A 27893-nucleotide genomic window follows, 5' to 3' on the forward strand; every position below is an offset into this window, starting at 1 on the left:
TGGCAGCTTTGGGCGGATGGTGTTCTCCACCTGCCCATCTGGGTCCCATGCCCTACGCACCCACATTTGATGCACATTCATGATTTCTTGGTTGCTTACAGTCATCCCCTCCATCTGTTTGAGTGGCAGGGTGCCCATCCCTCCACAGTCTCATATTATGATAGTGGTCCTTAGCCCCTTTTGGGTTACACATCTCTTTTAGCATCTGATGAAGGCTGTGGAACCTTTTCTTAACAAAACAAACACATGCACACACACAGTTATAGAAATTTGTACATATATGTGAAGCTCCACAAAATGTTCCATCTTCCCACATCTGCAGAGACCACAAAGAAATCATGAACATCAGGTTAAGAACTTCCCCTAGGATGTGGAGAGCAGGTAAAATAAACTTTTTCCCGCCCTAAATGTCAAGGATAACTCTAAAAACCTACTGTGCACTTAGGAGACAGAACAAAAGCAGTGCTACACAGAGTGACAAGCAACGTGCTATGGGGTGCTAAAGAAGCAGCTAGTGGGATTCAAGAGTGGCTTCATGGAGGAAAGTTCTTGCATCAGGCAAGTAACAATAGCATTTTGAAAGGACAAAGGGTCCCTCTACAGTGAGGGATAGTGTAAGCAAAAGCATGGAGACGTGAAAGTGCAATGGTCCATCGAGTGTGGCTCAAATGCAGATTACATGGAAAGATAGAGAAGGGCATGGGAAGGTAGAACAGAATCCAATCAGGTGAGCTTCACATACAATGCTATTTTCAATGAGGAGCCATTAAGCTTTTGGAGTAGGGTAAATCTAATGTAGAAAGACAGTGTGAGCAGTAGCAACCCTAAAAAGCTGAGACCAAGTCACGTGGCTTCACCAACAGGTTCCAATTTAGGGTATTAATAACCTTTCCAAATGCCTTCCACTTTGTCTGATGATGCTACTGCCCTCACTGTATCCAGGTGAATGACCAGGTGAGTTTAGAGTCCAGGACCCTAAAGAGTTAAAATCTGTTGGGAACGGAAAGAATGCCAATGGCTTGGACTGAAAAGAGAGAAAAAAAAAAAAAAAAAAAAAAGCCTTGCCACTGATCTTGGGCTGGGAGAATACACACAAAGCCAGCTGCAAAGTTCATAGAAAACACTTTCGCCAGGTAATGCAGCAGTTCTATGTTACCACAATGACCCTCTCTTGGGGTGATTACTGACCAATGATGCCATAGGTTGCTTGCTATTTTCATTCATTACTAGGGATTCCCAATTTCTCAGCCACTTTCACCTCATGACAGCACCCAGTTCCTAGTTAATTCCTTCTGTTTCGAATCCCAACTCAAAAAAAAAAAAAAACTAATCCAAAACTGATCTCTCCTTCCCATAGATTACCTTCAAAATCCTTCCATGGGAGCCCAAATCACAAAAGATGACTTGCTCCTCATGCCTTGCTAATGGCACTCCTCCGGAAGTGCCCTCCTGCCTTGCAAAGCAATAAGTTTTATTTTATCAGGCGACAGGCTTGCTCCTGGTAGTCTTTGGCTGATTAAGTTTTGACTACCCATTTGATAATGAGAGCAGCCCATAGTCAGGATTCAAAGTCAAGGTTCTTCAGGAAAGAGGTCTCCCTTTCTGCGTCAATAGCACAATAAAGTGGCTGCCATTCTCAGCAATGAGACAGCCATTTCACTCTTCCAAAATGGGAGGAAGTGATGCTAGGGGCAGGTCACCCTGATTCCTCAGCCTTTGGAGAAATGTGTATGAAGTTCTAAGGCAGAAGGGAAAAGTGCTCTTAAAAGCTATTTTTGTAGCAACTTTACAGCATAAATATCTTTCAGACAAAAAACAAACAAACTCTATAACCAAAAACAGGGAACTTGAAAAACAAAACTTGACCCTTTAAGGGAAAATAACACTATAATTTCTTTAGGTTCTGTTCAAACTCAGTGGCCTATTAAAGCTCAAAAATAATACACGTATATATTTATCACAATGATTTCTCACCAGTTAAATGCCATGACAGCCAAATGGTAGGACTAAATGCAAAGTAACACTTTTCTATGAAACAGAAATTTCCAGGTATGATGTCAAAATAACTTGTAAAAGCAGTCCCCTGGCAGATCAATACAAGTATCAGAACTCAAATGTGTATTTCTGAATGGCTAATAATGCATTTGTGAAAGGTACATATGATTTTTAACAATAAAAATATTTCTTATTTTTAAAATAAATACTTGTCTGGCCTTTAAAAACTATTTTGTGAGTAGTCTTTTTAGAACACAATGAATTTAAGTGGAATTAACAGAGATTCAAATAAGTAAAATGGGTCCAGAAGAATGAGGGAAAGTCCTGCCCTGGTTCAATGTAAAGAACACCTTAAAAATAGGGCAATTTTGCTGATGAGTAAGATTTTCATTGAGAGATTTCATTATAATGAAAATAGCAAAAGAAATGTGGGAAACCTGGGTTTGAGGCCAAGACAAGAGAAAATAGAGAAAAGGTAGACACGCTGAGATTAGGAACTTAAAATATGGGGCAAAGAACTAGCAGACTCAAGAGTCCAAACAGAAAGGTTATCTTTGGTAGAAAAAGAAACAGTTAATTCTCAAAGTCAGAAGCACAATAAGAGGCAGAGGGTGACCAAGGGGGAGATTTTGAGTGGAGAGGAGGGAAGCTGAGATTTAAAATTCAATGGTTTCCATCCCCATGTAGACAAAAGAACAGGAGGTACCCAGCTTTCAGAAAGAGAAAGGAAAGAGGGGAGTGAGTGTTCAGCACCAGGAAGGAGATAAAGAGGCTGAGGGCTCACAGGGTTCATGTGGGGAATAAAATCATCTGAGTCCTTCAAGGAAAACCCAGGTTCCAAAGGTAATAAAAACAGTATTTCCTGCTACAACGTATGCCTCTAAAACACTTTGGAGAATTAACTTTCATTGCTTTCCGAATATACTAACTCAAGGAACCTGCTTTGGGTTCATGGTATCTCCATCAAACATGAAAAATTTAGGCCACCTGATATTTCAACTTTTGACACCCTGCAGTGCCACAGCAGGAAGCCTTAGCTTTAGCTGGTAAAAATGTGGTGGACACGGAATAAAGAGAGAGATCTGAAAACATTTCACAGCTGGTGAAGGCTCAGAGTGTCATGATGGAGAACAGCACGAGGCAAGCAAGTACATAACTGAGGACTTCAGGGGAAGCGATGGGGAAAGATTGGCCAACTACGTAAAATGCACTGACCGCATCTAGGGTTTAATAAATACCTGTGCTGCTCTGGATAGCAGCCAAATCATAGATATGCATTACATACATACATACACACACACACACACACAGACACGCCCATTTCTGCTGATATCTTTGTCCTTTGCTCTCTCAGTCAAGGGGTAACTTTCACTGGAACTGCATTACAAACACAGAAAGAAACTCACTCCCAATTTCGTACCTGTTCTGGCAAACAATCTTCTTATTCACTCCCTTTTCCTAGTCAACTCTTGCTGTGTGGGAAGGGTGTGGAGATATGACCTTACGGAACTACACTGTAGGCAATGAAATGGGGATTACCTTAGGTTTAGAACCCTCCACACCCAGGAATCATCCCCAGGCCTGGGTTTGTGAAAACCTGCATTCTCAGAGACTCTTCTGAAGCAATCTGACCACAGTTGCACTGCCATGCACCAAGTGCCACAGGAACCACCCAATGTCGGCATGAAGTCTTTTACGGGCACACTGTAAATATTAAAAGAGCATGTTAAAATGACACATGTGCGGCAGCAGCTGATGCTGTTTTATGGAGACAATATTAGAGAGCGCACAGAAGTGTGGCACTACAACTCCCACCACCCCCATTTCCTACAGCTCCCCTGAAGCAGGGCTCTGAGCCACACTGATTAACTCTTTAATCACAGCCCAATATCATTCAACTGATCATTTCCACTGAAGCACATCGTATCCCTAAAACCAAGTATGTGGTTAACTCTGCAGAAAGTTGACTCAGCAGTCAATTTCCTATTGTAAAAATGAGGACAGGAGGATTTTCTTTGAAGTTTCTCAGGGCAGGAAAGAATGTCTCACCCTCCCTATAGTTAAAACCAGTGTGTGGGAGTGCATCCCAGGAGCCACCTGACCTGCCTGGCTTCTCTTAGACTCTGTGTCAAGTGGAATGGCCATTCTGTAAGAGTTGTCTGCCCTGGTTTGTAAAATCTACCCAGAGTTCGTTCAAGACTTATTTGGGTTGTCCCATGAGTTCTGCTTGCTCCCCAGTGATCTCTGTCAATAGTCCACCATAATGTCTGAAACTTCCACCCTCAAACTTGAAAGAGAGAACTAGATTCAGAAAGTGTCTGTGAAAATGCAAATGGCTAGATGATATTTTGGAAATAGTGTTAATTTTCTTAACGGTAATAATGATATCATTATCCTAATTATGTAGGAGAACATCCTCATTCTTAGCAGATGCATGCTGGAATATCAAGAGAGAAGTGTCATGATATCTGTATTTACCTTCAAATAGTTCAACAATCTAAGAACACACAGTGAATACACATACACACATTCATAAAAACTGAGAAATAAAAAAATATGGCAAAATGTCAACAATTGTTGAATTAAGGTCGCAGCTAAAGAGATATTCTTGATACAATTTTTTTCAACATTTTTGTATGTTTTAAAATCTTCATAATGAAAAAAAATAGAAAAATGCAGATCCCTGAGCACACCAATAAATCAGTGGCCCTGGGTGTGGAACCAAGAAAGCATTGCTATAAGAACCCAAAGTAAGTTTAGGCCCACTAGTATTTGAGAATTAGTGAATTACAGTTCTAAATACTAATGGAGGAATAAGTGCAATAGGTACGTGATTTTTATTTTTTAAAAAAAGAGCAACTTATTTGGGGGAGAAAAATAAACTCAATTAAACACTATTTCCTCTGGGGAAGGGGGGACCTGCAATTTCATTAACTGGGCAAGAGTAGTATTACTTACAAATCACACAGAAATAAAATTTGAATAACAGAAGAGAGTTTGGGAACAACAGGAAGATCAAGAAGGGTTGGGAGAACAGCATGATGTTTTCATGATGGAGAAAATCTGAGCAAATGTTCAGGATACTTCCACGATGCCCACCTCCTCATTATCTGGCCCCGGTGGCAAAATCGCCCTCGAAGCTTTAAAAATATATTGACTGTTGCCTACTACCCCCTATCCCTTCCTCCACCCATTGAAACAGAATTTCTATATTTTAAAGGCTCATAGGTTATTTTAGGTTAAGAAGCAATCGCCTATAGAATGACACTCTCCAGCCAGGTAAATTATGTCTCCTCAAGGGCAGGAACCTGTCATAGCCATCTTGGTAGCCCAATGGGTCAGCCCATTGCCTGACATTCAATAAGTTCTAAATATATGTTAATTGGGTACATTTAACATATCGATGGGCCAGATAGGTAAGTGGGCAGGAATTAGAAGTTCTGGGCAATTGTAGATCATTGAATATCCTGAAATGATGGTGAGAGAGGGGAAGGGAGCTCCAGGGACAGATCATAGGCAGAAGGAGGAAAAGTAGACGCCAAAGGAAATTCCACCTTCTTTGCTATTATGGAGCTCTGCCTGGACTCATAATCTCCTTTACATGCAAGCGGGAGGATGGGGGCATAGTCTCTTTCTGTGATAGTTGCACCTTTGGGAGCGCCTTCAATGACAGGTTCACACCGAGTTCTCACGGTCCTGAAAAGATATTTCTTTTTCTGATGTTCAAAGACACTGCAAAATCCCATGAAAGGGGCATCTTTTTAGTGTCTTCGGTGAGCTGATATCAGATGTGAAATCTGTCTATCCATTCATGTTTTCACCTATGTCTTGCCCGAGGTTTAGGCGGGGACGCAGGTTTCCTTCTAGTAATAGAATTACGACTGACAAAATGCTGACTGGAAATTCTTGTTCTTTGGATATTGGACAGAAATAGGTGTGTTTCCCGTAGCTGGTAGACAAGAGGAAGTTGTGATAATTTCTTTGAGAAATATTAACCCAAGTCCCCACCCACAGGTAGGTCACTGGTGTTTTTTGTTTTTGTTTTGTTTTGGTTTTTTGAACGGGGGAGGAACAAAGCAGAAGAAGAGGGAAGCAGGCAGTGAAATGAAAATGTGAGCTCCCTCCGGGAAATGTGGGTGGATAAGTAGGACCTGGCTTTGGAAAAACTAGTATTACAGGAAAGCCCATTCCTTCGCGCAGGGTGTTATTACTCACCCATTCACCACTGCAGGCTCCTGGATGTGAGCATTAGATGAAAGAAGGTGAAGTGGACCCTCTGGTGAGTATTTAAAATCCATCCTTTGTTCCTAAAATAGAAACCTGACTTTCCTGAGTTCCAGTCAGAAGCGGGGTGTGCATATAATTTCCTAGGTTTTTTCCAGCTCCTCTGGCATCCCTGCTTTCTCTCCATTCTGATTTATCAGACCACTGCTAGGGGTTTTGGCTCATGGAAATCTTGGAGAAGCTCATGGAATTCCGGACCTTCTCCCCTGAAGTATGCCCATGTACACAATGTTTGTGCACATCCCAGGGGTTCATGAGCCCCTCTGAAGCAACTGTTATGAACTGATACCATCCTAATCTGCTCAAACATTCTTCAGATACTCCCCATTGCCTATCAAATGCATTTTAAAACCTGTTGGCTGCCATTCAAAACTCCCCACACTATGTACACTACCTTTCCTTCCAAGAGCCGCTCCCAAAATTCACTAATTTAGCTTACATGTGTTGCGTATTTATCTCTTATAAAACACAAAATTATACATTTTATACATGTATAAATGCAAATACATAAATATTAAAATATAAATACATATTTATATTCTAATGTATATATAAAAATATGCATATATGCAAATACATAAATATTATAATATATAATATATTTAATGTATTTAATAATATCAAAATATTAAACAGAAAACATTACATTAGAAGCAAAAGGATAATTAAAATGTTAATATACAGGATGCCATTAAGGAGTTTACAGCTAGAAAGAAAAAATAAAATAGGTAAGTAAATAATGATAACAGAAGTTGAAATGTGGCAAAGGCTGTGGCAGAAAAGGCTTTCCTATTGAATAGCTGTGTTCTCGTTATTCCTTGCTGGCAAAGATTTTGTTCCATCGTTTAATTTTCCTCGATGTAGCTGACTTTATTCAGCTCTTTAAAAGGGACACTGCTATGGACATTGCTGTGTGCATGGTGAAACATGATGTCTGGAACCACAGCAGCCACCCTGTGACTGAGGGGAGTTGTAGCTGGTGGGAACACACCGAGAATGGCAGAGCAGAAAGATGGAAGGAACCCAAGTCCCTGATGGAATGGTGGAATTTCCAACTTGACCACCAAGTGAACTGGCTGCCTTCCTGACTTCTTGTTAGTGAAATAAGAAATCCATTTAAAACTTTATATATTCTGAGTTGTGTTTTCTGGTACTTGAGTTTAAAGCATCCTCACTGGCATAAGTGCCTTAAGACAGCCTTGGATTACGGGATGTGGGAATCAGGGAAGAAACAAACTAGTGGATGAATCAGGTGTTTAAACCTGATTTTATATTATGTGTGTGTGTGTGTGTGTGTACATACATGCATGTATATGTATTATATATGTATGTACGTATATATATATATATATAAATACTAGAGGCCCGGTGCACGAATTCATGCATGGGTAGGGTCCGGCCGTCTCACCTTGATTGGGGCTGATTGGAACCAGGTCGGTGGGGGGCGGGGGAAAGGGGAACGTGGGAGGTTGGCTGGTGGCCTTGCCCCCCATCGGGGTGGGGAGGCCAATTGAGGCCGAGGCCAGCTGAGGGGAGGGAGGGGGGACTGAGCAGGGGCAGGGCCACCTGGGGGGAGGGGCTGCCGGAGGTTGGGGGGTCGATCGGGGCCCCCATCAGGCTGGTTGGCTATTGCAGTGCACGTCATAGCAACCTGTCGCTCAGGTCGTTCTGGTCATTCCGCAGTTCCAGTCGCTTGGCTTTTCTATATAGAGATATTTATTTTTATATATATTTTTTTATTCTTGCTATCTTGAGGCACTGCAGCATAGTAAGAAAGATACAGGACCTTGAAGTCATTCAATTTCTGCTACTATGCAGCAGTAGTATTTAGGTAGGTGATTTCATTTATATGATCTTCATCTTCCTCTATAAAATAATATGGTAATCCCTACCTCATAGGATTTCATGAGGGTTAAATGAAATGATGTATATAAAGTTCTTGGCACAGTACCTAAAACATGTATACCTTCAACATATGATATCTGTTGATATTGTTTCTTTTATGCAGACAAAAATATTTCTTGAGTACCTATAATGCAGATTACATCACATTGTTTACAATGGTAAAAGAAACCCCATGTAATTCCTGCTTTTATGGAGGTTACAATGTGACTAATAATGATGCATCTAAAGGTATAATTACAAACTGAGATGAGTGCTGTGAAGTGAAGGTATATAGCATCATGAAATCGTAGGATAAGTGAATCTGACCTTGTCTGGGATTAAGGAGGGTTCACTGGGCAAGTGGTGCTTGAGTTGGTGTTGGGGTGTGGTAGGGGGAAACATCACTCTAGCTCAGTGTTCAGCAAACTGTGGCCCCTTGAGTGTGGCTCTTCCACAAAATACCACATGCGGGCATGCACGTCCAGTGAGATTGAAACTTCGTGGCCACACTGAAAGGGCCAAAGAGCCACATATGGCTCGCGAGCCACAGTTTCCCAACCACTGGCTCTAGCTTTATAGACACAAATGCATTGTTACTTGTTCTTGTACTGTAAACTTCTTAAAATCAGAAATTATATTCAGATAATCATATATTTATTTATTTATATTCTTTGTATCCAGCACAGCAACCAGGCTCAACATAATTATAAATATTTTGGAACTAAATAAATGAGGCTCACTGACTCTCACTCCCCTTGTCAAAAAAAAAAAAAATGGGTATAAAATGTCTCTTTCTATGAGATGAGGAATATAAAGCACTTGAACTTGGAGTAAAGACTTGGTAATTCGTAGCTGTTACTATTATTACTATCATTATTGATTTATAATTTCCATATGTTACCTCTGCTACTATAATGTAAGTCCCTTTACCTTTGATTATCCCAGAGTTCTCAGCACAGTGTATTGTATAGAATAAATAATCTAAACATTTAGATGATATAGGACATTCTTAATTAGGAATTAAATTGATAGATTAAAGAGACTATGAATGTAAAAAAAAAATAAATCAAAGCTAATTTAATTACTCTCTATAGGAAATACTTAATGCCAAGTTTCTAGACTAGAGATAAAAATATATCTAAAAAAACCTAAAAACTTATAAATACAAGCCTGAATCCTGTGTGGAAAAATAATTGTAGAACAATTCATATAGAATATCATGTATGTAATAAAAACTCATTTCACTTATAGCTATCCAATATTTGGCCTTTTCAGTTGATTGATCTCTGAATTGATTGATTTTCAAATTAGTTGTCTCCCCCCACTCAGAGCAGGTTCCTTGCTATATTCATAGCTGCATCTTGCACATAGCTGGTGAACAAATAAATATCTGCTGAAGGAAGAACATATATACAAAAGTCATACTGTATTATTTAAGGAGGTGTATTCACCTTTGCAGAAATATAAAAGGATATTAGAATTACAAACAGGAATATTTGGGTTGGGGGTGTTGAAAGGTCAGGGTTTGGGGGATGGGACTCAGCATGGTGATTAGAGGGGACTATGCTTATATGTGAAATCGTTTATTTCTTTTAAAAATAGATAAGAAACACAAGATGAAAAAATATTGAATATTCTGGTAGTGAAAGTTTAAATGTTATGTTATTCTTTGCATTTTTCTGTCTTTTAAATTTGTCAAAACAAGTCCTGGCAGGTAGCTCAGTTGGTTAGAGCATCATCCTGATATGCCAAGGTTGTGGGTCCCATCCCTGGTCAGGGCACATACAAGAATCAGCCAATGAATGCATAAATAAGTGGAACAACAAATTGATGTTTCCCTCTTTCTCTTAAAAAAAAAAAACCCACACACAATTAAAAAATAAATAAATACCTTGTATTTTTTTTTTAATTCTCAAAACAAAAATCAGTTTAAATGTCTGGATGGAGAAGAATGAATTAACCCCTTGTAGTTATACAGGATGTAAAGCTCTCTCATGTGTTATGAGTTACACTTGGTCATCACAATAATTTTGAAGAAATCATTGTCAGCCTTATTTTAATCAGGATGAAAATGAGACAAAAATTGATGAGGGGGCTTGCCATGACCACCTCTCAAGTCAGGACAATGCTTGTCTGAGGACCAGACCTAAGCATGACTTCCCTTTCAAGAGGTAATATCAATGCCCTTCAATCATGAGAGCTAGGAAAGAGGTAAAAAGAAATTAGCTTTGAGACCTATAGTCATGAGACCTAGAAGAGTTAAATGTAAATTGATGGACAATGAATGAGCAAATATTTTAGTACAAGTAGAAAATATACTCCAAGCTGCTTAAAAATTTTAAGGCTTATTTTCCTCACCTATCAAATAGATAGATTTTGTGAGGAATGTATAATTTATATGTTTATGAACCAGCACAGTATCTGGCACTTAATTAGATGTTCGATATTTGTGTGTTTCCTCTTGTTTTCCTATGTTCCCATATATTATGTGGAACCATTGGAAATTGCCTTTTTTTGTAAGTGAAATGATTGAATATGGGCAACTTTATGAGTTTCATGCTGTTACTCTATGAATGTAAGCTCTGATACCACTATTCAGCTATCTCATCTTGAATTCACATGTGAGGGAAAGACAGACTAGAGTTTAAATAAAGCTGATGTCTGTTTGGGGCTTGGGCTAGAGAGTTGATTTGCAAGGATAGATAAAAGGGATTTGCAAATGTGTGAGGAGGAGAAGGATAGTCCAATTGGCTGAGATAGGTTTACACAATCAGGGTTAGGCAACTGCAAACCAGACAGCTGCTCAATAGCTTTTGGCACCAAAATATATTGACCAGCTGGGATATCATTAACGCTTAACAGTTCTATTCATCTGACCATATCTTGGTCAATTGGGTTGTGTTTGGCTACCGAAGGGTATAATGTAATGTAAATTTCCAATGTAAATGCCACATGTGTACCTGTGTAGCACATATTTTATTATATTGATGTGTTGTAGAAAATACACTAAATATAAATGCATTCACTTCTTCAGAACACCAGGACAGTGTGAGCAAAGAGGAATAGAATTAAAATATGCATTGATTTCTTTTTTTTTTTTAAGAAAATAATCATTATTCTGGGAAACACTTTTTTATGTGCATACTGAAAACAAAGGGATCCAAATAATTAAAATACTGTCTAAGGTAAATTGTTAAAGAATGATTATAGAAGAGGAAAGATGGCTAGAGAAAGCCAGTTCTGCATACTCCGTACATATAAAGTAACAAATGCAGAAGAACAAACATAACCGCAGAAGACAGCAGTTGAAGGACCTTCACCGAAAGCTGTTTGAAGTGTCAGAAAAAGCCATTGTCATTAGCCTTGAAAGCCATTTCCAAATTGTTTCTAGCTAGATAATCTCCAGATAGTGCCTTCAAATTAGGAACAGACAAAACAAATAGGACATAACATAAGGCAATCGAATGTCAAGACATTTCCCAGAATGCTTCATACACTAACATTTAATACACTAAAATATTCTGAATATTTTCAGAACTTGCAATTGTGGCATTTGGAGACTAAGATTTGTAATACAAAGTTTTATACAGTAGCAAAAAACAGTCATCCAAACACTGAACCATTACTATTTAATCCAAAATGCATGTGGATAAAGGATTTCACCTATAGATTTGTTTCCATCCTAAATCATTCGCCATTTATTTAATTCGACATCTACTGGAATTTCTTGGTTACATACATTAGCATCTCTGGATTGACCTTTAATTCTGGATTTACCTATTTTTCCTTCCCCATAAAATAGGTACTTGTTTGGCTACCCATGACTGTTCCTCATCTCCATGGAAAGCACTAAAAGTAACATCAATGTTCCTCTTCAAAACCAGAGAACTTTATATGGGGAGTATCAAAAATAAGGAGGCAACCAAACAAGTTACTCCTTACATCTGTGGAATGACTTAATCATCCGATAGAAGTCAAATAAACTACTGCCTGAAATGCAAAGGCAGCTATAAATATGAGGAATCCTCCTGTGAATGTTAGGTATATATACATTTGCTGGTGCTTTCACAAGCTATTAAACAAGCCTACTTTTATGATCTAGTTTATTTCTTTTTCTACTTCACAAGGAGGGATTTTACCAAAACTTGGAGACAGTAGATCATTATTGAAATATTAGTAGTGAAAAGGACTCTAGAATCATCTAGTTCAAGTCCCTCATTTATAGATGAACAGCTCCACGTGGAGAAAGGTTCCACAACTTAACATTCCATGGCTAGTGAGCAGCAGAGTCAAAACTAGATACCATTTGTGTACGGATAACCAGATGAATACCATTTCCTCCAAGTTGTTCTATCTTACTACTTTTTCAACCACCTTTCAGTTAAAAGATTATGTACCCACTGAATATTTCCAGACTGAATCATCAGCAACTTGGCTATTGTGGTTTTGCTTTTCAAGGTAATAGTGGGATAGCTTTCTAAGTTGAAACCCCTGGGATAAATGGCTCCTGGGCATGGAATTCTGCCTGGGAGCCTGCCTGGAGGAGGTGTCCATGCTCGTGGTGCTCCTCCTTCACCTTGCATTGGCACTCCTCCACCAGCATCACCACCTTGACCACGGGGGCGAGGCCTGAGCAGTTCAGCGGCAAGTGCATTGTGGTGAACCTGGCGGGCGAGCAGTGGAAGCAGAAGGTATGGGGGTGCCGTGCCGCTCCAGGAAAACGAGCAGACCCGCATTTCCCAAAACAAAGGTTGTTCTGTACAACCACTTTCTCACAGTCTTCATGGGTGACCGTCTAAAAGGCAAACACATCTCTATTAAATCATCGTGTGTCATTTCATTAACACACAGGATGCAGGTGCTATAGACTGCAGGTCTGAGGATAAGCTAGACTAAAATTTCAAAATCTTTCTAATTTTGGATGTTTGCCAAAATCCAACTAATCGTACCTATAAGGGCAAAAAGCCACCTCAACTAGGTATTTAATCTACTGAGTAATATAATAAATTAGCCTGTAAGAAATCCCTAAGTTGACATGAAAATATGTTACTCTATTTTTTAAAAGCCAAACTTTAAGAAATTCTGTCTAATTGGATGTTACCAGTAAAAAATATTCTAGCAGTTGGCTTCTAAAGTAAGGAATGTGCCTTGCCTTTCTATTCCTCACTGAGCATTGTGCATAATAGATTCTCAATACATGTTGTTCAATTGCTCATAGACTAGATCAGAATATCATGAGTCTATTTCTATCCCATTCTGCAGCGCCTATAGTACATTCAAGTCCATGAAGCAGCAACACATATGCTCACAAATCATCATGCATGACATCACCTTTGCCTCTCCCGTAACCCCAGACCCCTAGCTTTATGTGGCCTTCGAAATATGCAAGAGTGAAACACCTTAATTTGAATTTAATCAGCAATAGAATTTAAAATAAGAGTTTCAAAGGAAATTTGATTACGCAATTCTTAGGAGCAGTTTTCTAATTGCACATGACCAACAAAGCAGTCAGTATTATGTGAGGGTTTACTTGCTATTGCTACACACCCTTACCTTTTTAGGCAGAATACTTAACTGCCCTGCACACCCAATTACCTTATAGTACTGCCTGCTTAATTAGGCAGCATTATTGGGCTGTAAAACTTTACCCTGCATTGCTTTTGGTTCAGTATCTTTATAAAGGACCTGATGCAATTTCTCAATTTAAATTTAACATTTGGAGTAAGGAGGTTGTCAGGACTGGCTTGAGGAAGTAGAGAGTAGATTGCCCCTTTGTCTTAATAGTATGGAATCAATCAATCATGATAACTCATGATTGATCAACCGACACAACATCAATGAGGAGATAGGTGTTACTAATGGGAGAAAATGTGATTTCACATTGAGATTATTTTTTAAAAGGTTACAAGAAAATAAGTGAAGTTAAATCATTTTTGCTATGGTAATACTAGAAATGATATGGTAACTTATGCCTGACAACCTCAACATATCTTATAGACCTATGAAGTAGTTACATGTGAAATACAGGGATTAAGACCATCAAATGGGCATGAGAGTGGTTGGGGACGAGACCAATGTATTCCACCTTATCCACAGATGGAGCTGACCTGATCACCTACATTCTAATAGAATGCAGAGATATAACTAGAGAGAGCTCTGGTGATAGCTCTAAATTCCCAGTTTCCTAACTGAGGGTGCAGCCTTCTCTCTCTGGGAAGACCATCCCCCTTGTAAAAATAAATAAAGCCACATAAAACAACACTGTATGCCATCAATATGAATGATTCCTAATATTGGCAGGACAATCGAACCATTCCTGCAGCATCTGCAGAATACCAAGAAACAATGGAAAGTTTTGAAGGAAATTTAGGGAATATGACCATACTTTGCCAAAGTATGTATGGCCAAGGACCAAGTCTGGGAGTTAGGTAAGACTAACTCCTCTTCCCCTTCTCCCCATCTGCCCCAATTGTCCACCCGCTTCCTGCACACCCTGATCCCTTCTCCCCCCAGAACAGATACCTGGCTGAAAGGCAGGGTCCTACAGGTCTCCTGGTGCACTTCGTGGCTCTTGATGGGGAGGATGACCCCCTGAGAAGCCGGACTCATTCTGAACATGAAGCGGTGCCAGAATCTCTTGGCTTCTTCCTGAAGAGGAGACTTCTTTATCTGCATCCCAGTCTGGGACTGAGGAAGGGCCTGGGTCCCAGGTGGGCCTTGCTCACTGACAGGGTCCTGGGTTGGGTGCAGTCCTCTCTCAGGCTTCTTCCAGAACCTGCCAAACCTGAACAGCATCTTCTCTCTCTGCCACCGGCCTCCCCCCGAAATGCTGGCACCTACCAGGTGTGGCAAGGCTACGAAGAGATCTGGCTTCTCCTCAGCCTCCCCGTGGTTGCCCAGGGGAAGCTCTCTGGGACTCCTCTCTAGTAGGAGCACAGGGGGAACAGAACTCTGACTCCGGCCGCCATCCTGGGGCCACGCAGCCTTCCCCAGTGGCAGGAGCACCAGCAGCTGAAGTAAGAGGAGATGCATGATGTCGGGGACCAAGCTTCTTTCAGACTCACAGATGGCAAGGCCCAAAGGAGAGGCTCCCTCCCCGGGACTGTGAACAAGGAGATCAGATCCCATATATAGATACCTGCCTCCTGGGATAGGAAGGCAGGTGGTCAGTAGCCAGGCAGTGTAAACACATTTGTTTGCTTGAATTATGTAGTGCTAATGGTGTCCTGCCTTCACTTGGGTTTTGTGTATTTAAGCAGGCCCCAGGGAAAGCCAGGGACCCAGGGGGTCATTAGGTGACACTTTATCGTCTGAGATTGGAAGAGCAGTATAAGTGAAAACAACACATTCTTTGCATGGACTTGCCACCACGGTTATTAGAAGGACCAGACTCTGCTAACATTTGCAGTGCATCTGCTCTGTGCTGGGATAAAGTAGACCAAACGTGTGTTTATGGGAAGGGAAAGGAAGAAATAGAAAGATGTTAACTTAGTTGAGCAGAGGACTCTCCCTCTTACTCAGATGTGGTTGCGATGGTTGATTTTGTGCGGTGACAGAGTAAAGGGAAATTCACAATTTCCAAGTTATTCCCCTCACTTTAAGAATCAAACCCTGGGTGCTAAATTCACAGCTGGTCAGATAAACTCTTTTAATTGTTCACAAATTTCTCAACAAGATACTAAGTAGTAGACTGATGCCCATTAGTCTTCATTGGGGATGGGGAAGTGTCTCCCTATTGATTTTTTTTTCTTTTTCTAAACAAAGAGCCAGACTTGCAAACGTGGATTCTAAGAACCAGGTTTGATAGCTTTGGGCATGAAGCTGGCTGGTCAATTCTTGACGTTATAGAATCCACATCGTCTTCCTTATTCTACAGTAACTGGTGACCAGGATAAATAAAAAAGATTTGCTAGGTGACTTATTCAAAAATGTGAGAAACCTATCCATAAAACTGAAACCCCAGAATTGAGTCCAATTGACCTTCCACACCATTTGAACAGTATTTCCATTGGGAATCGATTCAATACTTGCTTATATTTCTACCCTTTCAGTTTAATCACCATATTCCTTACTTTCAGTAACACATGCAATCCTAGATCATGCTCCCTACCACATTTTTTACTACTGATTGTTTTCTTTTTAAGAAAACTTAATCAGCCCAGCCAGTGTTGCTCAGTGGTAGAGCATTAACCCATGAACCAAGAGGTCACCAGTTCAATTCCCGGTCAGGGCACATGCCCGGGTTGCAGGCTTGATCCCCAGTAGAGGACATACAGGAGGCAGCTGAATGATGTTTCTATCTCTCTATTCCTCTTCCTTCCTCTCTCTAAAAATCAATAAAAACATATTTAAAATAAAACAACAAAAAGACTTAATCCCATTGGACTCTTTCAGACACGCATTCTTTTTAATAGTCATGCCCGATTCTGTGAGATTAAAGCCTACAATGATAAGCTATTGTTAAATGGATCATCATTTTTCCAGAATTCTATCAGATATCAGGATGGGGCAAACGTGGTTTACAGTTGTTCATATAGAAAAATATATAATACATATTAGTACAAGAATATTTGAGTACTCACAACTGAAAATCTATTTTTGCCCCACCCTGTATTTTACTTGTACCAAATGCCACAAGACCTATGCGAGCGGTACAATTGATCCATGCTAAATGAGCATTAGCATTTGCCATTTCTTTTCAAGGATTTTTCTAATTTGATTCTGAATTCCCCTCAGTAGCCAATGTAATAGACTTCCCAGAGCTGGCCACTCCTCCCTGATTATAAGTAAGCATGGAAGCCAACTATGATAGGTTTCTTGATTCTTTCTAAGCTTTACTTTAGTGCCTGAAGTGTCATTGCCATCAATCACAGCATCTAACATTTCCCCAAAATGAAGGCTGTCCCAGAGATTCCACTTGGGGCCTCAAGTGACTTGTCTCTGAACATAGGACATAAATAAAGGGATTCTGTTGAATGAAAATGTGTAGAGGACTCAGTTTGTTAGATACTAGAAGATGATGGCAAATGATAAACACTGGGTTCTTGCCTTCGAGCAAGTTGTAGAGTCTTGCCACACATTTTCTCACTTTATTATATTAGCTGTAAGAATGTCGGTTATTGCCCTAACTCCATGGTCAGCAAATTGCAGCTCGCAAGCCACATGCGGCTCTTTGGCCCTTTGAGTGTGGCTCTTCCTAAGCCTTAGGAGTACCCTAATTAAGTTAATAACAATGTACCTACCTATATAGTTTAAGTTTAAAAACTTTGGCTCTCAAAAGAAATTTCAATCATTGTACTGTTGATATTTGGCTCTGTTGACTAATGAGTTTGCCGACCACTGCCCTAACTGGTTTGGCTCAGTGGATAGAGTGTCGGTCTGTGGAATGAAGGGTCCTACATTCGATTCCAGTCAAGGGCACATGCCCAGGTTGCAGGCTCCATCCCCAGTATGGGGTGTGAGGAGGCAGCCAATCAATGATTCTCTCTCATCATTGATGTTTCTATCTCTCTCCCCCTCTCCCTTCCTCTCTGAAATCAATAAAAATATATTTAAAAAAAGAATGTCAGTTATTCACTTTTCACTTTCTTTTGCCCTAAACTCCCCTTCTTCTGATCTTAATTTTGGTGTTTACAAATGCCGTTTTAAAAGGACTCATGGAGAATTCCCTTTTGCTGATCTGTCATTCCTGTTGGGGAAATGTGCAAATATCCCAACGGATTAATCTAGCCAAGGAGAGCCTCTGTGATGAGAACCATGGTGTATAAGTCTATCTCAACCCCTGTCTTTCACAGGCAAGGGCAGATGGCATTCACCTTTCGCCATCTTTCATTAATTCGAATGCTAAGAATGTGTTACATTGCCGCATACTCTTAAGAGCAGAAACATGTTGCAGCTTTTAGCAAAAACAAGCTGCTTTGGTGGGTCCTCAGTGACACAGGCATCTGGTTGCCTCCCAATTTGGATGAAGCCAAATGGAGGGGGCCTCCAGACTCAGCAGGAAGCTGCTGTGTGGAGAGAGCACCACAAATTGTTGGTGTGCTTCGTACCAAATGCCACAGAAAGGCAGGCCTGCACTCCCACGTGCCCAAACCTGCTCCATCCGCTTCTTGGGAGAACTGCTTGCTTGTGTGAGAGTCAGTGGGGCCAATCTCATAATCCATCCATTCATTCCAATTAACAGCTCATGCTCTGCATGATCTGAACTCTCTGATTTCAACATGACCTGGTTTTCCCAAGCACTGAAATGTCTTCAGGACCTGGTTAAGCTCCCAACGTGCTCCTGAGAGGACAGTAACAAGCCACATTTTCTGGCCCTCTTACAGACTCTCAGAAAGGAGCTAAAAGGTGGTCTAGCACTCTCTGAGGAAAATCAGAGAGGCCACGTTCTTTCCTGAAAACCCCAGACCTAAATCAACAAAAGGTGAGAGGCAGTGTTAGGGAAGAAGGTGGGCATTGGAGTTAAACTGAGAGACAGAAAAGGGAACTTGGGTTGGTGGATTTGTGAAAGAAGCCTGCTTAGGGTGCATGCCATTGCCTCATAACTACCTCTCTTTTCAAAATATAGAACAGCAATAGTGTTGAGAGACTTTCAGGGGTCCTCAAACTTTTTAAACAGGGGGCCAATTCACTGTCCCTCAGACCATTGGAGGGCCGGACTATAGTTTAAAAAAAAAACTAGTCGGCTGCTAAGCAACAGGCAGCGGTGGCAAAAACACCCAGCGAGCCGGATAAATGTTTTTGGCGGGCTGCATGTGGCCCGCGGGCTGTAGTTTGAGGACCCCTGCTTTAGATTGTTTAAAAAGAGCCCAAAAGAAGGCAGACTCTTTTCCTTTACAAACGACAAAAAAAGAGGGCAGATTAGAGTAAGTGGTTTCTTTTTGAAACTTTGGTCATGATTTAGCTTACTAAATCATTAAAAACATAGACCACTCCCCCATGCACTGCTCTCCCTGCCACTTGCTATGGGAAGACCACATCAGAAAGAGCTCATTCCCAAACTTCTCCACTCATGGAAATCATCGATGGATTCATTCATTCACACAGCAGGTTTCTGAGTGCCACCTCTGTGCCAGGTCCCAAGATAAAATGGTGAGGCGATCCTTGTCCAGGCCTGGTGGATTTGCAATTAACTGGGGAGAGACTAGTTTTTTCAAAATAAGTTACGCAAGGAACAGCTAGGCCCGTGGTTGGCAAACTGCGGCTCGCAAGCCACATGCGGCTCTTTGGCCCCTTGAGTGTGGCTCTTCCTAAGCCTTAGGAGTACCCTAATTAAGTTAATAACAATGTACCTACCTATATAGTTTAAGTTTAAAAAATTTGGCTCTCAAAAGAAATTTCAATCATTGTGTTGTTGATATTTGGCTCTGTTGACTAATGAGTTTGCCAACCACTGAGTTAGGCAGACACCATTCCTGTACTAAGCAGGAACGCCAGATCCATGTCCCAAAGGCACAGTGAACTGTTACACTGTGTTTCTGCTCACTTTATTCACTAGATATTCGTTAAGTTCAAGGATGGGCAATAGACATGCAATCATTTTCTTTTATGTTTGACTAGAGGCCTGGCGCACAAAATTCGTGCACAAATGGGGGGCGAGGGTGTTCCTCAGCCCGGCCTGCACCCTCTCCAATCTCGGTCCTCTCAGGGGATGTCAGACATCCCTCTCACAATCCAGGACTGCTGGCTCCCAACTGCTGGCCTGCCTGCCAGCCTGATTGCTCCCTAACCACTCCCCTGCTGGCCTAATCGATGCTTAACTGCTCCCCTGCTGGCCTGATTGCCCCCAACTGCCCTCCCCTGCCAGCCTGTTTGCCCCAACTGCCCTCCCCTACCAGCCATCTTGTGGTGGCCATCTTGTGGTGGCCATCTTGTGACGACATCAGGTGAGGCTTTTATTATATAGGACTAGGTATTAAATATATGCAGTAACAAAATTCAAATGATACAAAGTATACAATGAAAGGTAACTCTTCCTCTGACCTCCCAGGATTCCCATCCTGCCATGGAGCCAATCACTGTTATCAACTTCTTTATACGTAATATTTTGAAGTTTTCACCTGTTCTAGGCTGGATTATGTCTCCCCAAACTTCATATGTTGAAATCTTAACCCCTAGTGCCTCAGAATATGACTGTCCTTGAAGACCGAGCCTTTAAAGAGGTAATTAGGTTAAAATGAGGTTAGTAGGGTGGAACCTATTCCAATAAAAACGGTGTCCTCATAAGACATAAATGGTGTCTTAAAAGGAGATTAAGACAAAGACACATACAGAGGAAAGACCATGTGAAGATATAGAGGGAAGGTGGCTGTCTCCAAGCCAAGGAGAGAGCCCTCAGAGAGAAGTTACCTTACCAACTCCTCGATCTTGGACTTCCAGCTCCAGAACTGTGTGAAAGTGAATTTCTGTTGTTTAAACCACCCAGTCTGTGGTACTTTGGTATGTCAGACCCAGAAAATTAATCATATCACACTAAGAGAACAAACTGTACAGCCAATGGAAAAGAACTAATACCAAATGGGGTAGCATGTCACAAAATCCCCCATTTCCTCTTTTAGGCACCGAGTTACCTTTTAACATCTGAATATTCTGTTTGCAGATTCAGTCATCTTATTGATCTCTGTCCAAAACACTCCCGTTCCCTGGAGGAACATTTATTTTTTTTGCAACTGGGAATGTCTCTATTACCGCACACAAGTCATGGACTACATGACTCATCAGCTCTTTACCGAGACTGCAGAGGGGGCTCCTGCGAATCTGAACAGCAGGCCATGGCAGCTGAGATGGCTTCACCCTGTGTCCTACCATCCCACAGTCCATCCATCCCCCACTCTCACAGTCCAGGAGGCTTTCAATGATGCTTGACCTCTGTCATGCTCCTTCTTCCCCATCCTTAACATTCACCCTGATCATTTTTCATTCTGCAGAAAGCTGCTCTCAGAGAGAGTAATGTCAGTTGAAGCAACTCTAAATTTGAAGCTAGAAAAACTTTATCTCATTTCTGGCTCTGCCTTACAGTGTGTAAGCCACATGATCTCAACTATTTGATTTCGTGTCTCTAAACATTGCCAGGGACAATAACACCTGCTCTGCCTTCCTCATCTGGCTCCTTGCCTTTCTTTTTACCCCTAGTCCAACTACCACTCTGCACAACTTCAGTGACCACATGGATGGGTCTGATCGATGACTTACCATTGGTATTACTTGATGCACATCCAATACCCTGGCCAAAATGTGATGACCCCTACTCCAACTGGTCTCCCCATCCCTGTTACATTTTGACCCCGGTTATTACCGGGAATTACTCCACCTCTAAACTGTGACTTCCACGTCACAGTCTCAGTACAATAGTACTTCTGCATTTGTACTTAAATTATTGGTGTGAACATTTGTCTAACATCTGTCTCCACTTGGGATGTAAAGTCCATGAAGGTAGGAGCTATGTCTTTCTTAGTCACCATTTCAGGCCCTAGAACAGTTCCTTCCATGTAGTAGATGCCTCAAAACATTGGTTTAAAAATAATGAATGAATGAAATCTATAAGTTCTCTGCATCACTTCTTTCTCTATCCAGGTTGTATTTATGGCCATTACTTCACACTTTTGCAAGATTCCTAACTCTCTTGCCCCCTTCTTATTCTCTTGAACGTGTCCAGTGAAATTCCAGCCCTGGAAGCACCCAGCTGTCCACCTTCCTGGAGCTACACCTGGGCTGTAGAATGCTGGCAGAGATGATAACAAAATGGCAAAATTTGATTCTACATAAACTAACTATCTTCAGTCTTCACTGAACCTTCAATTCTGCCCAGCAATCATTCTCATTGCTCTAGTCAATCTCTCATTTTCCATACAGATAATTTTAAAGCTTCTCTATTATTGCAAACCATGGACTGCTCTGCCTCTTTACTAATTTTAAGTAAATGATCTCGTCCCTTCTCGCTCAGAGAAAGACAGGAGCCATCAGATGGGACCATTTCCTCCCATTTGACCATCAACCATACCAATTGATTTCTCCTTTCCACTCTGCTCCTGGAATTCCATACAGCCTACTTTATTGAATAGTCTCCCCCCCCCCTTATTGTCAAACCTCATTCACTCCACTGGCTGTCTTCCATCTACATTAATGTAATGTTGGCTTGTTTTGAATATTTTAAAAATGCCTCTTGATTTCATAAAAGGTTTCAGGTTTTGCACTTTAGTGTTGTCTTTTACCTTCTGAGGCAAATTTTGGAAAGAATTGTCCAAATCCCAACTCCACTTTCTCTCACCCACTGACATATCAATCCACTGAGGTGTTGCTTTTCACTCCAGGAAACCTTTACATCTTTCTTCCCAGGATCACCCACACCTTCTTGTGGCTGTTGGAACTCTCTGAAACACTTAACTCATTTATCATGAATTTGGTCCTAAATAAAATAGAAAAAGAAAAAAGGCCAGAACGGGCAAAAGAACGATGAGAATCCTGAAGTCTTAACCTACAAAAGCAGACCTGCTATCCAGTCAGCTCCCTGGGTAATAGCGGATTTCACTCATAACACCAGGGTTTACTTGGGTCACCAGTAAAGTGCCTTATTTACTCTACCATTTAGCAATCTCCCAGACTTGGCTTAATTGGGGTGCACGTGTGTCCTCCTAGCCAGGAAAGCAGGCTCCTTAGAGGCAAGGTCTCTGTTTGTTGGACAGGCACTGTCAGCCACGTTGAGAACAGGGGTTCTGCTGAGCACATCTGCCTGTTTATTTCCCATTCCTGGCCCCTCACGCTACACTTAGGAGGTGAGGGAATGTTTGCTTTAACATACCTGATCCAATAAAAATGTGGACAGAAACTTCTGACCCAGGTCTTCCGTGTGCTTTCCTTTTGAAAAGGGATCTCTTTGTCCTGGAGAACATATCCTTCATTCTCTGTGTCTAGGCCCTATTTTTAAATCGAATTTCCATAGAACCTGGGAAGACTCAGAATACGCCTCTATTTCCCCACCTGGCCACAGGGTCAGTGTAGGTCTTCGAACTTTGTCTTACCAGCCACTGTTCGCAGGCAAGTCTCTGCTGAAGGAGAATTACACTCCTAGCAAAGGTCACTCAGACCAGAGGACTCAGTGTGCGTCAGTTAACTTTACGCAGGTTGTACATTGTTTTCCTCCAGTTGGGTGATGGGGGTGGTGTGTCACCGACAGAGAGGAGTGTAGGGGCATCTGTCTGAAAACCGTTCCCCCACTGGCCACCTTGCCAGTTTCTGCTTATACGATGCAGGCAGCCTGGGGGAACCACACTGTCCCTATAAGCTCATAACACATGAACAAATGATTAAAAACACATGGAAAACAGTTCCGCCGCTGAGCTAAAATTCAGATGGGAATGGAAAATCAACTTGCAAAGCTTTCAACTGACTCGGGGCCAAACGTAGGACAGAATGCGAGGAAAAGTTGCCAAAGAGAGAGATGTCGGGGAGAAAAGCGAGTGGTGGATCGGAAACCTAAAACAATGACACCTTGTATTGACAACCCTTCGGAGACTCTCCAAGAGCAGGCACCAAACCCAACTCTGGAAGCAGTAAGACCATTTCACGAAACGTTTTGGACAGATTTACATTTTCTACCCTCTATAAATAAAGGTTGGCTTGACTATCTTGGCAACACCTAGGCAGAAACATAATGTTAAGTATCTGTAACATAAATATTAAAATATTACACATTTTTCCCTCCGAGGTGTGGGGAGTAAGTAACAAGGTGGCATGAGACAAAGTGTGAAAAATCATGACAATAAAATGCAAAAGCAAAGCAGAACTTCCCAGGAAGGCTTGCCTTCCGCTGTGTACTGACCCTGAGCCCGCGAGTTTCATAAAGCTGAGCTGGCCTTAGTCACATTTGCAAAAGTTCAACTCTTGATTCAAATCTGAGACTCTGAGTAGCCTATTCTTTGTGGTCAGGCACTAAAATGGCCCAAGGATTGAAATGGGTAGGAAATCTGTAGGCAAGGCAGTGATTTCCTGGGAGCCAGTGTCTGCTGGTCTTTTATGTTCTTTAGCTTCTAGCCTGAATCCTTCCCGACTCCCATATGCCCTGAACCACCATTCTCTTCACTTAGTGTCGTTTTATTCTTCTTTGGGGGCCTGGTGAATGCTCAATATATGCAACAAGCGTGTTCCTCACCTACTGAATGCAAAGGGACATTTTGAAAATGAGGCTCCATGGAAAAACCATTCTTAGAAAACATCCCCTAAGTCCTTAGCAACAAACAATCCTTTAGGCAAAGCAACCAATCCTTTTTGTCATGTGAAAAAATGATCCCAAATTAGATCATAGATATGCACTTTGTCATACCTGTCACAGTTTGTGGACGTATCATAGACCACATCTGAAAGTAAGGTATATTGGAGTTCTAAAAAGAGCTTCCTCGGTCACCCAGATTTCTTCCCAAACTGGAAACACTGTTCAACACAAATGTGCTAACATGTGGGAAGTTCTCCTCTGTAATATGGAACTTAACATCCCAATTCTCCTTCCCCCAGCTCCTCCTTCCCTTCTTACGGGTGAGGACAAGCACTGTTTGAAATTTCACCTTCCTCCAAGTAGTTTACCTCTCTCTCTCTCTCTCTCTCTCTCTCTCTCTCTCTCTCTCTCCAACTTTTAAGAAGATATTTTTTGTAGTGACTACTATGTCCCAGGCATATTCTTTATAGTTTCACATTTAACGTTTACTTCTAGGGAGTTATAGGTACCCCCATTTTATAGATGAGAAACCTAAGTTTAGGCAGTAGAGTTGAGATATAAATCTACCTCTTGTTCTTCCCTATAAGTCTGCCTATTGCAACATAGCTATTACAATGGTGAATGTATTATTTTGTATTCTGCTATTTTAAATTAACATTATGTGATAGAATTATTATTTCAATGGTGGTAATATAATATTCCATTAAGCATTCTTCTTTAATTGGTCATTTAAATCATACAATTTTGCCCCAATTTTTAGTGCCCTGAAATAAAGATATCTTCATGCAAGTAGCTTTCATTTTCTTTTTAAAATTTTCTACCACTTTGTAGAAATGATTTTGTTTTTCTTTCTTTATTGAAGTATAAAATTGACATAAAATAACATGTGGTTAAACTGTACAATTTGGTAGATTTAGACATATATATGCATGTATGTATATCTGTGAAACTGTTACTATAGTTAAGATAGTGAACAAATCTATCGCTCCCAAGTTTCCTTGTGTCCCCTTGCAATCTCTTCCTCTGCCAGTTCCAGTCCTCCTCTCCCATTCACAGGTTAACACCTGATTTCCTTTTTGTCAGTTTTCACTTTCTAGAATTTTCTATAAATGGAGTACATACACACTATGCGTTCTTTTTTTGTCAGGCTTCTTTCACTCCGCATGGATATTTAGAGAATCATCCAGGTGTTGTAGCAATATCTCATTTGCTTTTATTCCTGAATAGTATTTCTTTGAAAGGATATCATTTTTTAATCCATTCACATGATAATGGGCATTTGGTTGATAATGGTTTTGGTTGTTACAAAGCTGCTATGAACATTCATGCATACGTCTTTGAATGAAAATATGCATTCTTTCCTCTTAGGTAAATACCTAGGAGTGGAATGGCTGGTATATGTTTACCATTTTTAAAGAAACCACTAAATTATTTTCCAAAGTGGTTGGACTATTTTATATTTCCACCACAAGTGTATGAAACTTCAGTTCTTTAAAGCCTTACCAATAGTTGATATGACCACTCTTTGTAAGTTTAGCCATTTTATTAGATGTGAAATACTATCTCATTTTAGCTTCAATTTACAATTTCCTAATGAAAATATGTTGACATATTTTCATATATTTATTTGCCATTTATATGTCTTCTTTGGTGAAGTATCTGTTCAAACCTTCTGACATATTCTATATATAGTCTGGATACAAGTCATTTATCATTATATGCATAGAAAATATTTCCTCCCATTCTATGGCTAGTCATTCTCTTAACAGTGTCTCGGTGAAGATGTACTACCTTTTGTATATATTGTTGGATTTGAATTGATAAAATTCTGCTTAGAATTTTTCATCCATATACATAAGGGGGATCAATCTGTGGTTTTCTTTTGTTGTAATATTTTTGTATGGTTTTGCTTCAGAGTAATAACTGGCCTCATAGAACAATTTAGAAAGTAGTCTTTTCTCTGCCATTTTTAGAAGAGTTTTGTAGAATTGGTTCTATTTCTTCCTTAAATATTTGTAGAATTCAATAGTAAAGTTATCCGAGCCTGGAATTTTTACTGTGAGAAAGTTTTAAACAGTAAATTTAGTTTTTGTAATAATTATAAGTTACATGGTTTTAAATTTTTGATTGAGCGTTGATAGTTTGTTTTTCAAGGAATTTGTCCATTTTATTTAACTTGTATATTGGTACAAGCTGTTTATGATAGTCCTTTATTGTTCATTTAGTAGTGTAAAATCTCTAGTGATGTCACTCGATATAACCTCATTCCTGATATAACTTCTCATTTTCATTCCTCACTCATTTTTTCCTGATTGGTCTGGTTGGAGATTTAACAGTTTTATTGATATTCTCAAAGTTCTAGCTTTGGTTTCATTCATTTTCTTTATTGTTGCACTGTTTCCTACTTTATTGATTTCCACTGTAATAATTTGTTATTTCTTTATTTCTGTTTTCTTCTTTTTCTAGTTTCTTAAGGTTGAAACTAGAGGTTAAGACCTTTCTTCTTTTCTATTTAGACACTTAGTGCTATACAATTCCCCTAAGTAAGGCGTTATGGGCATGCACAAACTTGGATATGTTGTGTTTTCATTTTTATTCAGTTCACCATACTTTTTAATTTCCCCTTTGATTTCTACTTTAACCGTGAGTTAAAGAAATCTATAATTTAGCTTCCAAACATTTGAGGATTTTCCAAAGGTGTTTCTGTTGATTTATAATTCAATTCCATTGTGGTCGGAGAACATATTTTGTGTGATTTGAATCATTTTAAATTTATTGAGATTCATTTTATGTCCCAGAAAACAGTCTGCCCTGGTAAATGTCCTGTATGCACTTGAACAGAAGGCATCTTCTGCTCTTGTTGGGTGGAGTGTTCTATAAATGTCAATTAAGTTAATCTGATCAACAGTGCCCACACTTCTGTGTCCTTACTGATTTTCTGCCTTCTTGCTCTCTTCATTATTAAGAGAGGGGTATTAACATTTCTGACTATAATTATGGATTTGTCTATTTCTTTTTGCAGTTGTATCAGTTTTTGCTTCATGTATTTCTAAACTTTGTTACTAGATGCATACATGTTTATGATTATTGTGTCCTCTTGATGCATTGGTCCCTTTAAATGATCAAATAACCTTCTTTATCCTTGGTGATAACCTTGGCTTTAAAATATACTCTGATATTAATATAGTCACTCCGGCTTTATTTTGACTAGTTTTGAGGACAGTATATCTTTTTTTTTTTTTTTTTTCATTTTTCTTCTGGAGGGTAAATTGGGATTGATTGCCTTTGCAAAGCAAAAATACAGAGAAGGATAGAGCAAAAGGTAAACTCATACCTCATTGCTTGGAAAAAGCACTGCAGGTTACCATAAGGCCTTTAATTAAAGTGTTGGTTTATTTAGTTTCTGTCTTAAGAGAAACTAAACTTTATTGCCTACTAGAATATAAGACCTATAAAAATGTTCAAAAGTAAACAGTTATGTGTGTAAGTTATGAGGACAGTATATTCATTTCCTGCATGATCC

At 40.2% G+C, this 27893-nt stretch overlaps 1 protein-coding gene across 1 annotated transcript; it reads right to left on the bottom strand.

Moving 5' to 3' along the window:
* Positions 1–12640: 12640 nt before the first annotated feature.
* On the bottom strand, positions 12641–15195 carry CER1 (cerberus 1, DAN family BMP antagonist). Its single transcript, XM_070430170.1, has 2 exons — positions 14686–15195; positions 12641–12958 (listed from the first exon to the last, which is right to left on the bottom strand). The coding sequence occupies exons 1-2, from the start codon at positions 15193–15195 to the stop codon at positions 12641–12643; spliced, it is 828 nt and encodes a 275-aa protein (XP_070286271.1).
* Positions 15196–27893: the final 12698 nt, after the last annotated feature.

Source organism: Myotis yumanensis, unplaced genomic scaffold (genome assembly GCF_028538775.1).
Source record: "Myotis yumanensis isolate MYYU_CA2020_CCGP unplaced genomic scaffold, mMyoYum1.0.hap1 SCAF_12, whole genome shotgun sequence".
NCBI classification, from domain to species: domain Eukaryota; kingdom Metazoa; phylum Chordata; class Mammalia; order Chiroptera; family Vespertilionidae; genus Myotis; species Myotis yumanensis.